Here is a 12,925-nt window from a genome sequence, read left to right on the forward strand (position 1 = left end):
CCAAACAATCCTTTATTATTCTCGCATAAAGAGAGACATGCTACTAGTAGTAAACTTCAAAATTTTCAATCCCTAAAAAATGAAACTTGAGTTTGTAAACAAACAATCTTTTGTCTCGGCAGTTTTAAGAAAGGAGTTTCATTCTTGCAGATTCTCAACCACCCCTCAGGTTAATTTCTGTATTTATGAGTTTATATGCATAAAGTTTGTATTTTTATTCACATTCATGAGTTCTTTTGTATGTACAATATGTTTTATATACATAACGTTTGAATCTTTATTCACATATATAAGTTCTTTTGGGTGTATAATCTGTTACATTACAATTTGCTTGAGTTTTGGTGGTGGGTTTATTTATTAACCCCTGTAATGTTAAAAACACAGTTAAAGATGTTATTTTTAGCTCAAATGGTTGATATAAATGTAATTATTGTTTGAGTTTGTGGATTGTGTTTATATGCTACATTTGTAATTTATATAATGTTATGATGGTTTGATGATGGGTGAATTTGGTAGTAGTTCAATTGAGACAAAAGAATAGTTGATGTTGTTTCGTGTTTACTGTCAGGTTACAAACAAAATAAATGTAGGGGACGAAGAGTTTGTTTCGAACTTGCTTGATAGAAGATGGGCATTAGTAAGCCCAGATACAAAAATTCACCAAATAAAGGTGTCCGAACATCTCAAACGAGAGCAAGGTGGATATTTTGGAGATATATTGTTCAAAAACAACCCAAATCCTTTGTTGGGTGATGGCATGTTGGGACATAGCAAAGATCATGCATCCTTCTATGTTGTCCGGGATGATTTGCTGCATCCGTTGGTGAATGGCAATAAGACGAGGAAATTGGATGGACTGCTTCCTCTACTTGAAGATAATTCTGTTACAGATGTGGTGAGATATTAGCCCTATTCAACCTTTGGCTTATTGTAATTAATTTAGTTCAACGCTACCCTTTCCTTTAGAAATTTAGTGTTAGTTGTATGATTAACTATTATAGTGTTAGTTCATGTAGACGCTTCATCATATTAACCTATTAGGTGCATATATATACTTGTGACAGATTTTGGGTTTTATGTATAGTTGCTTGTGTAATACATCTTTGCCGCCAATTAGAACTATGCTACTTGTACATACGGAAATTTGAGATTTAGAAGGATGCATCCTTTCACATGTATTGTACTCTACAGAAATTTATTTATAGTGCACAAGTTTATATCCTCATTAAAAACATCCATGACAAAACTTATCCTTTTGACACAATCTTGCCTAAATAACCATATAGGCATATACTATATGCTAAAAAGGAAACTTAAGCTTAGCATCTCAAGAGACTTCCATGACAGAATAATATCCTCTTGAGAAAATTTTATAGGTCACATGTGGAGGGTGTCAAAGTGCACATGCTGCAGCTGTTGGTATGTCATAAATACTCATTTTGTCAAATCAGAATGTTCCGCTAGGCCTTGAGCTCTAATGTATCCATCTAAACCATGGCGTAGTATTACTAAGATTAAAGCTGTGAACTTATAAAGCGTACTAATCTCAAAAAGGTTAGTTTTAACTCCTTTGCATGTCTGGCAGCTGTTTCATGCGCAGAGAGAGGACTAACCTCACATTTGCTTCTTCGTGGAGAACAACCAGAAACTGCAACTGGCTATGGTCTTATATCTATGTTATATGGAAATGCCACTTATGTTCCTAGATCTCTATATGCAAAGAGGGACACGATGCTTGCCAGTCATGCCGAGTTTATAGCAGAAAGTTCTGGATCTGTTGTGTGGCTCAGTGATTTATTTGAGGCTTCATTTATGAATCTTGTATCAAAGAAACCAATTTCAGTTCAAAGTAATGCAGCTCGGTTGTCTGAGAAAATAAAAAAAGTTGCTATTATCAATGAAGGCGCAGGTGATGCTGCAGGATTACTAGGTAATTGATGAATATACTTAAATGGACCTGATATTGAAACCTGTTTTTTTAGAAGCTGATGTTAAAACCTGTTAGTAACATATGTTTGACTTTGTTCATTTCCTTGATATTGCTTAGTGCTTATCCATCGTATAAGAACTACTTCTGAATTACATTTCTGCTTTTATTTTATGTATCCATCTTGTTATTGCTTTGTCTTTATTATAGGTGTGATTCGCCTTGTGCACTACCTGTCCCGACATCACATATTTGGGAAAGATCAGGCGCTTAAGGTTGTTTTAGATTCTGGTACCGGGACAACTGCAGTTGGTTTAGGAATTGCAGCCTTATGTTTGGGGTAAATCTTGGCTAATAATAATTGTCCTCCTGTCAAATTTAATCAAGTTTGGTCAAAAACTTGTACTTTTTGAGTTTTCTTTATCCTGGATAATACCATGACACTTGTCCTTAGAGAATGATGTTGCTTTTTTAGGCTCCCATGGGAGGTAACCGCAGTGATGCTGGCCGATACTTTTGATGGATACAGAAATTTGGAGCAACGCTTGGTTACTGAATTTCTCCGTTGCTCTTCTTTTCCTTTTAGTCCTGAAGTTGTCAAAAAATTAAATGATGGAGTTGTACATTGGTTGGAACGTCGTCATCCAAGGAAGTAAGTGGCTTTAACCTTCTGCCATATTTTCCTTTCTTCTTCTTTGGTCTCTATTTCCTGTCAAAAAGCCAAAATATTTATGATTTGTGCCATATTCACAAACAAACAAACAAAAACGTAGTGACCTCCTCAGATATATTTGTCATACGTCTATTGGTCACAATTCATAGGTATGAATTCAATAGATGACTATCAATATGTTGGTTCAAGGTAAGAAGCTATATTTTTCATGTTTTTGGTTTTTTAATTTTGTAGACAGATTTTCTGAAGCATATTATGGGAAGTCTTCTTTTACAATCACTGTGATTTTCTTTCAATTTTGACACTGTTGTTTGTATGGTAAATCCCAATTAATATGTACTACGTTACCAAGGCTTAGTAGAGAAAACAATATCTTATTACTTGCCCTGAATTTGCACAAATTAGTGCTTCTGCAACGTCATAAAATTTATTCTTTCATTTTAAAGGGCCACGGTTTAGTGTGTTTACAGTTAAACCTCAATAAATGAATACCCTTGGGACCAGAGAATTTCATTTAATTATCAAGGTTAAAAATACAATGTCTCTATTATTGCAGGACTGGAAAAGTAGTACTCCCTCTGTTTTGAATTATTAGTCGTTCTGGACAGTTGTACCTGTTTTTTAAATATTGGACGTTCTCTAAACCCGAAGCAATGTGGTTATACTTATTCCTTGATTGCCCCTGTTTATTATACTTATTCTTTTCGAGCATTGATTATTAGTACATAAGTCTGTCGAGGGCATGCAAGGAATTTTATACCTTATTAATTGTGATTTAGCTTTGTCGAGGAGCTTTCTTAATATTTGTGCACCGACCTTAAACGACTAATAAATCAAAACAGAGTGAGTATTTGTTTATCGAGGTTCTACCGTACTTGTTTGTATCTGAATGCACATCCAGACATTTTCTCACCATGCAATGTGTTATACATCTTTCTTACAGATTTGGTAATGTTTTGAAAGGGGAAGTAGATACATGCCAACAAATAGCTCAGCAAACTGGTATCCTTGTTGATCCCATATACACATTAGCTGCTTGGGAGCTATCTACAATACTAAGTCAAGAGGAAGTAGGTGGTGCAAAAGTAGTGATGCTTCATACTGGGGGCACCCTTGGAATGTTTGGATTAGCACAACGGTACAAGTCTTTCTTCCAAATATCTGAAAATGTTAAAATGTCTACTTAAGTTGGCGGAAAGATAATTATTCCCCATTGTCCATGATGTGCTCGCACTTTTCCTTTCCTGAGCCCTTTAGTTTGGAAATGAACAGAACTTTAGCTGCTGGCAAATGATATGCTCACAATTTTTCTTGGAAATGATAATTATAAATACAAGTGCTGTAACAAGAAAGCATCTGTAATGGTGGTTGGGATGCATGGCCACTGGCCAGGCTCCCAGGTAAATAGGGCTTAGTGCTGTCGGAGTGTTGGGCAGTCAGTGTTATATTTTTTGGGCTTTATTTTATGAACTTGGGTTACTGTAAGTAATGTATAAATTATGATTCTCTTACTAAATTATTTGATTCATTACAACGATGCCCATCCTTTGTGCTGCATGTCTGCTAAGTAGAAAAGTAAATACAGTACACAATTGTATTGAGCTATGATGAATTATCTAGAATTAACATTGTTGATAAGTGTTACTTTAGAATTAGGAGATACTTGCATGCAGTTTTTTGATTACATGATATGTACAGTACTAGGAAACAATTGCTACTTCATTAAACTCGACTCTTAAGACCAGGCTTGGTTACATAAAATAACCGTGCCTACTAAAATTAGAGCCTGGTGGTGGCGAGTGGCGACCTCTCACTTTCAATTCGTCTTGGTTAACTAAGGTAAGTGAACGAGTTTGCATATTCCCTTGGACAGTGGACACAATAGACATTTCTAGTTTTGAGCTTCAGAGTACTGTTCTAATTCAAGATAGTTAGCACCTGCGCCTATTAGCTGCATCCCCAAAAAAACTAGGTGGCAAAACCATAGGAGACGGCTGCAACTAGAGGTGGCCACTTGTGCGGGTTTGAACCGCACATTCGGGACCGGCTCGTACGGAAACCCGATTTTATTCGGCCCGAAACGACCCGGCCCGAACCCGCACAGCTCGTTGAAACAGGAGTGCCGGTTACGAATCAGAAAGTTGATATTCGGACCCGGACCGGCCCGCACATGAACCGCACGACCAAGTGGAACTGCACGGACCGGCCCGCACAACCCGCCTGACTCGCGGGTTTCATATGAAATGATAGTTAGTTTGTTGTTTCATTTTATTTCTTCATACTGTTTACATATATTAATATGAACATTGTTATTTTATTTTTGAAGTTAACAAAACATCTACATGGGAGCATACACATACTTATATTATATTGTAATAATAAGATTAGAAATTAAGTAATTTAGTAAATAAAAAATGAAAGTTACTAAGAATTAAAAATTTATTTAAAATAAAGGTAATTTGGTAGAAATGAATTAAACAAATATTTGTAATAAATAATTAAAATTGTAGCCAAAAATCGAAAAACAATCAAGCAACTCGTTCAACCCGCGCGACTCGGCCCGCACGCTCGCACAAGCCCTTGAGCTCGCGAGTCACAATGCCGAATACGGTTTTCTCTTTTCATACTCGAACCCGGCCCGACCCGACTCGTTTCTCCAGCGTGCCGGTTCAGTGTCCAAAATTAACGTGCTCGACCCGTAGTCAGCCCGGCCCGGACCGCACGAATGGCCACCACTAGCTGCAACAAATAAAAACTAGTATGGATGCCCGCTTCGCGTGGCGTTAGTTTTTTAATAAATTCAGAGGACAATCTGATTACACGGAACTACTTTTCCAAAATTAGGAGTTTGGATGCGTATTGTTATTTAAATGAATGAGATTACATATTTGTGAAAACCGTTTAGAAAGGATTGAGTGCGATAATTTTTTTTTTTTTTGCTGAATTACTTCCTCTTCTTTGTTATTTTCAGTCCGTAGTGGAACCTGATATCGAAATCAGTTGAGGATTTTAACATTACGTTGACGGTTTTCTCAGCTACTTTAACAGTTATAGAGTAGTAGTGGTAAACATAATATGGTGCGTTCTTTACCCGGAACTATCAACTCATTCATGTACAACATGTAGTTTCTGCAAATAATAAATACATTTTCAAATTCAACTAAATGTAATATAAGTCTATATTGAAAGTGTTGAATAATTTGATTTCAATTTTAGTAATACGTAAAATGAATTGTTCCATAAGTCTATATATTGAAAGTGTCGATAAATTTTATTTCAATTTTAGTAATACGTAAAATGAATTGTTCCATAACTTCAACTTTTGCTTTAATAATATTGGACATATCATTTGCGGGAGATATATTCTATAATTAAACTTTTTTGGAAAAAAAATAGTTCAAAATTAATTTACTTTGTATAGTTTAAGTTTATTTATTCAAAACAATTGACTCAGGTAATTGTAAACTATGTACGTAACTTGAAAAAATTTAATAAGTCATCGATATGTTTTTCACCTCCAAATTCCTAAAATTACATAACAATATCGTGTACTCATCATGTTAAGCAAATTGTAATTTACAAATTTAGTATGTTTAACTTCTTTAACTTTCTTAAGAGCAAAATACCAATTTTAATATTCAGATGTCATTACCAATTGTAGTATTTGTTGTTACAATATTTTTTAGGTTAGTACTTAATATAAATTAATTTGAATAATAAAGTTTGTAAAACCTTTTGTAAGGAGTTAATATGTAGATGTGAGTAAATAGTGTATTTTTAATTTGTTTCATTTAAGTGAATAAATACATATCTTAATTTTTAAATATAATGAACGTAGGTGCAAATAATAATTGTTTATTACTATACGTAGTTCTTGAACAATGTATTGGTTTGGAAAAAAATTGAAAATTTTAAGTTTGAAGATAATTGTTTAATATCATTTTTTTTTATTTTTATATGAATTATGTTGATTCTTTTGTAAAAAGTCGTCAGAATTTACATGATGTACTTACGTTACACTAACCAAACTACATGATTATAGTGTCGAAATAATTCCCCTTTTATGTATCCAATATATACGTAATGAAGTACAATTAATGTTTCATTTTAAAAAATCTGTATAAAATTTTAATCGTATATTGATTGACATACTATTTTTTTGACATAACTGGAGCCATCATTTGTGGTTTAAAAATAATGTAATCTATATTTTTTGTAAAAATCAGATTTTTAATTTTTTATTCAATTAAAGTCACAATTATGTATTTAAATCAAAGTTATTATTATGTATTTAATTATTTATTATAATTAATACTGATTGGTTGAAGCGTTTTCATCTGCTACCTAACCATTCATCGAAGAGACACGCCTGTTAGATACCGTGTCTTGGTGAACGAACAGACAGACCATTGCATGTGATACACCTGGACTATTCATCTCCCCAAGACCTCTATTAAAGCAGACTGCATCTGATTAGAAACGGTTCATTCATCATCTCCTCTCACTCATATTACTATTTCTCTTCCACTTCATTCAAGTTCAGATCAATCACAACAATGGCCTCCACTTCAAAGAACAGGTGATTCTCTTAACTGATGCATCTAGATACTTATGTGAATACTCCCATTTCTCTGAATTTGTACTCCCTTTATATGATTTTTTGCATTTGCTTACTGTTATATGATTTTCATATTATGCATGTCTTCTTCTTACTCACTTGCATATCTTCTACAACCTTTGTCCTCTTCTCACTTTCATGTGCTGTATAATAGGATGTCCACACCCATATTTGATGTCGTCACTTTATGCCTCAACTTGTGTAGATTAATGGTTCATACCTTGTGTCAAATATAGATTAACTTAGGCCTCTTATTAAAATTTGGATTCATGTGTTATAAGTGCTAAATCGGGGGGTAAAAGTTTGTAGTTTTCCAGGGTTGGGTTCATTCCTCGTACTTGTCATATGATTTCTTTCCCTATTATTTCAACTGACTTGTGAAATTCTCATCGTTTCATTTCCTGTTATTACATTATTGGTGAACTTAGATTTGAATTTTTTTTATTTTACTCCTATGATATGGCCTTTTTAATGTGTCCTAACAGTGGTAGCAGTTCCGATGAGTGCAAAAGTGTCATATATGAGAACCGGAGATTCATCAGGTCGGAGAATATGGAAAAGAGCATGACTAATCTCAATGTTAACCTGACAGCTGTGTCGAGGATGGTAGAGGAGCTGAGGGAGAGCCACATGCAGTTCACTGGGCACATGACGATGCAACAGGAAGAGTTCAACAATAGGTTCAAGGTGCAGCAGCACCTTCTGCTTGAGGAGATTAGGCTTCTGAGGATTGAGCATGGTGAGATCCGCATGAAGATGAATGAGTGGTTCTGAAGGCTTAAGATTGTGGCTGGTTTTATGTTTGTTTCTATTTAATTACGTTTTAATTATGTTTTAATTTTTTGATGAACAATGTCGTTTTATTTTGGATGATCGGATTCAGATGTAAACATATTTATTGGTTTACGCTAATGTTTTATGAATGTGGTTTGTTTCTAAATGTTGTCATTCATTTTCATTTTATTTGAAAACTAATTTTATCGTGTATTACCATGGAAAGGTAATGCTTCATTACCTATCTTTAATGTAAACATTACTTATAGTAGGACTACTTGGCAAAATAGTGTTTAAAGGCATTTGTAAGTAACTATTAGTAGGAGGAAGGCCAACAGACTGACGTAATTAGTAGGGCTGGTTGGTAGGTAAATATACTCAAGGTTCTGTATACTCAAGGTTCTATAATTTGGCAGAACTATTACTTCACTTAAACTTACTACTACTCCTAAATATAGATCCTGTCAGTAGCCAATTAGTATTGTGCAACATCGAGCCGCTCAAAAGGAGTATGCCTGATGTCCTGGCAGATACAGTTCACGATACAACTCCTCTTCTGCAACTTGTACTTCAGTTTCCTTCTACTTCTGTCAAAACTATTGTCTTACATTGCAACGTTGAAGCTCCTGTATATATATATATATATATATATATTCTTTTTTACATGTACTTCTATAAATAATTTAGTTAATCAAATATATTGGGAGATTGAAATGAAATAGTAAGGTCTGGTTACAACTATCAAATGAGTACTCTTACTTATTCAGTTCTATATCAGTTTGTGCCAATATTGCTTCTCGTATTAATTTGTAACATTAAATTGTAATTTTTAAGAAGAAGAATATAATTTCTTGCATTAATTTTCTTTATTTTTTTAAATTTATATTTCGATTCTGAAATTTAGTTTTATAATTTTGGTTCGGATTTGAATGTACCTTTAAACGTAGGATGTAATATAATTGTATTTGAAAATTATTTATTTCAGTCAAAGTTATTAAAGCGAGCAAAGTTAATCAATTTATTGAGAAAAAAAATGTAAAAATTGGAGGAAGGAACATGTATTTTATATAACACTATATTTAAAAACTGACAAAATTTTGACATGATTATGAAAGAAGAGACAATTTTGTTTATCCTTATATTATAATATATTACAGCCATAACAATTTGTATGGTTACATTTAATTTTAATTAAGATCTTCATAACTGTGAAATAAAATGGGTGGGTTTGTCAAGTTAGTTGTAGCACCAAATTCGTAAAATCCGAATCCTAGAAATTAGGTAATAAAATTTTTCAGTATAATCATAAGTTAATTTGGTCAAATAGAAAGGTGTGATAAATTTTACAATTATTTATGCCATTACACATACTGTTATATTATTATTATACGTATACATGGTCACACTTGTCAAATATAACAGTTTAGGGTGATTACGCTTGAAAGCCATAAAATTCATTACATAATAGTTTAACCTCCTCACTTTGAAGGTTGGAGGGAAAAGTAGAAGCATGGGGACATAGAGTTTCACATTGTACAGGATGCAAAATGCAAGCAAAATAGATTGTGGAAATCATTAGAATATGATTCTTTGTCCTCTACTGGTTTCATGGATTGGGTTTCTATTTTGTTGCAGGAGACCGAAAGGTAAGATTTGACATCATGTCCAGGTGGTAGCTGCTGCTTGATTCCTGTAAAAGGCGGTCAAGCGAAGAATGGTATTGAGAATATACGTTGTTTAATACTGACAGGGGAAGGTTGGGGTGTAATGCCTTACCGTTGTTGTCTGTTGCTGCATAGAGGTTGTGGCCTCTGTTAGATGTTGGTTTGGATCGATGAAGACTGTGCAAATGTTTGTTGCAAAGTATGTTTTGGCCTTGTCCAATATATTGAATTCCTTTATGATAAGTTTGATGGTGTATTTCTTGTTAACCAATGCTTTCAACTCTGAAGGGAACGACTTATCTTCTCCCATCTGAAAGTATAGTAAGAAGTTAGCGGTCTTTGGAAGGAGGCATGAAATCATAGGTAAAAGTATTAGATGTTACCTGTTTGAGGAGGTGCACAACTCTTTTTCCAACGACAGCTCTTACCTGTTGGTCGTTCAGTATGATGTCAATGCAACCCGTGTTATCTGATACCTTTACAGTTAACTTGAATCTATGTATATTGAAGAGGCCGAAGAAGGTATTAATTTGCTGTCAAATGTAGACATAAAATTCTGTGGTGGAGAAGTTTGTAACCTGTCACTTACATCTTGTCGGGGCAAGGCATGATACGATTGCAATGCATACAATACCATTGATCTTCCTCAAATTCTATACGCATTGTGTGCAAATTGTCTTGTACCATGGATCGGTCTCTTCGACCGCAGTGATAATGAGGTGTGCACAAATTTGTCTCTACAAGTACATAAACTGTAATATTGAACGAAGAAAGAACTGGTACTTGTTTAGGTTTGTATTACCATGATGTATTCCTTCCTCAGGCTTATAATCCTCACAACATTAAGCATTTCCACCGCTGCATGTTTGTCCATTGCATACAATTCTTGTTGGAAAGCAGGTTGTTTCAATCTAATGATATTTGGCGAATGTTGAAATTGTTAGATGCATGACATTAGTGTAAGGATTATGTCCATTTAATTTCTTTACTTACTTCTGTCTTAGCTGCATCACACTATAATGATTGTAGTTGATATAACATTGAGTCCCCCCTACACTTGAAAGATCGACTTGATCTTGGAAGGGAAACATTTGTTTACACATGCACAATGTATATAGAGAAGCGTCAAAAAACGTAAAGAGGTTATGGATTCATCAATACACGGAATAACTTACTACTTTCATAATCCTACTCGGCTACTTGCAATAATCAGTATAGTAGGTTTTTCATGAACTTCTTTCATCTGTTCATCAAACATTTCAGCAAATGTATACTAGAAAGTGACATTGATTGAGGACCTACGTATTATTTCCGGGATATTTGACGATTAAGGATGAATATAACCTAAAAATATGGAAATGAAACGTAGAAGGAAAATAAACCTTCCATCGGTGAGTATTAGCTTAACTTGCTTCTGAGCATCATTGAATTTGTTAACCAAATGTGTGAGTGGCTGATAAAATTTCACAATTCCAATTATATCTGTGGATACAATTATTTGAAATTGTTAGTTTCAGTTCAAGGTTTACATGTTAAAAACATTTATTTATTGATTTCACCTGCCAAGTGAGTTGTTTGTTTTGTAAGCTCCATCAGCTCGCTATGATCATAGAACTCAAAAGCATTGTTTTCAATAGTACATGTACTTTCCTGAATCTCTTTAATTTGAGTGTCTTTTGAGAAAACCAACTGCACATCATTTGCGAGGCATAAGAACTTGTCATCGGGTTTGTATGCCTGAACAACAAACTTCCTAATGATATAGCACTTGCCCACAGTGAACTTCTCTCTTAGCGCGTCATCTGCGTTTCCAGGGATGAAAGCGTGCATCCTGCTATTCTGGGGGGTTTACAGGAAATGGACATTATATTCTGCATCTGTATGTATAATAGTAAAAGTTCATAACATACTTTACCTTGTCATCTAAGAGAATGATGTTGAAACTTTTGAAAATCTCGCCTTTTCTTGTAGCTCCTCTCCAGAACCTTGTAACTCTTACTCTAATTTTCCAATCAAACTTCCCAACTTTGAGGCTACTTAGGTCGTCAAACTTTGCTTTGGACATGTTACTCTTCACAGGGTAGGTACAATGCTCAATTATTTGGTGGTTGAAAGTTCTCTGCTGTAAATAACTTTCATTATAGTCAGAGAACCATAATGTGTTATGTTTAACACCTACCATCATTTGCACTTATGTTTGTTTTGATAACAACATTTACTTACCCATAACTGTAAATGATGAAGGAAAATTTTATTTATTTTCCTTTATATTTGATTGTGGTGTGCTTTTAAATTACCTATTTATTTTTTCCAAATGGCAAAAATGAACAATTGTTCTATCACACTTTATCTTTTATAGCTTGTAGCCGTAGGTGGACAATTTTGCAAATTTTGTATTCTTGTAAGGTGTTTGTAATGTATGCTAATTTCTTTATAATTACTTGTTGTTTGGCGTCAGTAATATGGGCAACTACTTCTTTCATATCTTATCATAATTAAATGCATTCAATTACAACTGATGTTCTTAACAAAATAGATAATTACATTGTTTGAATAGTTACAACTGCAAACATTGGCTTTACGTAGATAAAATTCCCAATGTAAATCAATCTCCTGAGTCTCTTCACTTAGCCTTCTTTTTCTGGAGAAAGTTTATGGATGGTCAGACAACAAAATTAGGGATATTATAACATGTTGTCAAATGTCAAATTCAGGTTACATACTTTTTCTAATTTAGGCTCCTTCTTAATCTGACCTTCTTCATCAAATGGCACTAGTGCGTGAAGTTTTCTTGCTCGAACCTTCTTGCTTGTAGATTTGGCTGTGTTCAGGGCTTGCATTAATGTATCTTTGTTCAGTGATACCTACATGCAAGAAGGTAGTCATACATTACACATTTTTTAAACCTATATTGTACTTTTTATGCTAGTCTCTTACATTCATAGCTGACATTTCATTTGTATCAACAATTTGGTTAGAAGACGGAGTGAAGCTCCCACTAGATTCATTTTCGCTACCAATTCCAGTAGCTTCGTACACATTTGAAGCTTTCATGACATTTTCCTCTTTAATGATGACCGTCATTTTGTATTTCTGCTTCTCAAACATTCTCAAAAATGGCGGGAATTGTTGTTCTCCCAGTTCCTACACGTGTAAATGACTGGTTTCAGTAAAATGTATGTATTAGTTTACAAAATTATTGCAGTACAATGTTGGAGGTTAACCTTTTTGTCTGGAGAATATAGATCTTCAACAGTTTTCTGTGAAAT

The 12,925-nt window shown here is 34.1% G+C and overlaps 2 protein-coding genes across 2 annotated transcripts; both read left to right on the plus strand.

Moving 5' to 3' along the window:
• On the plus strand, nt 1-4,941 carry LOC141671833 (D-cysteine desulfhydrase 2, mitochondrial). Its single transcript, XM_074478221.1, has 7 exons — nt 1-169; nt 569-895; nt 1,377-1,419; nt 1,586-1,930; nt 2,138-2,267; nt 2,403-2,579; nt 3,544-4,941. The coding sequence occupies exons 1-7, from the start codon at nt 80-82 to the stop codon at nt 3,785-3,787; spliced, it is 1,356 nt and encodes a 451-aa protein (XP_074334322.1). The 5' UTR covers nt 1-79; the 3' UTR covers nt 3,788-4,941.
• Nucleotides 4,942-6,851: 1,910 nt separating this feature from the next.
• On the plus strand, nt 6,852-8,079 carry LOC141722264 (uncharacterized). The gene is made up of 2 exons (XM_074525035.1): nt 6,852-7,179; nt 7,704-8,079. Exons 1-2 carry the CDS (start codon nt 7,157-7,159, stop codon nt 7,990-7,992), a joined length of 312 nt encoding a protein of 103 aa, XP_074381136.1. The 5' UTR covers nt 6,852-7,156; the 3' UTR covers nt 7,993-8,079.
• Nucleotides 8,080-12,925: the final 4,846 nt, after the last annotated feature.

This window comes from Apium graveolens, chromosome 1 (genome assembly GCF_009905375.1).
Source record: "Apium graveolens cultivar Ventura chromosome 1, ASM990537v1, whole genome shotgun sequence".
Classification (NCBI taxonomy): Eukaryota; Viridiplantae; Streptophyta; class Magnoliopsida; order Apiales; family Apiaceae; genus Apium; species Apium graveolens.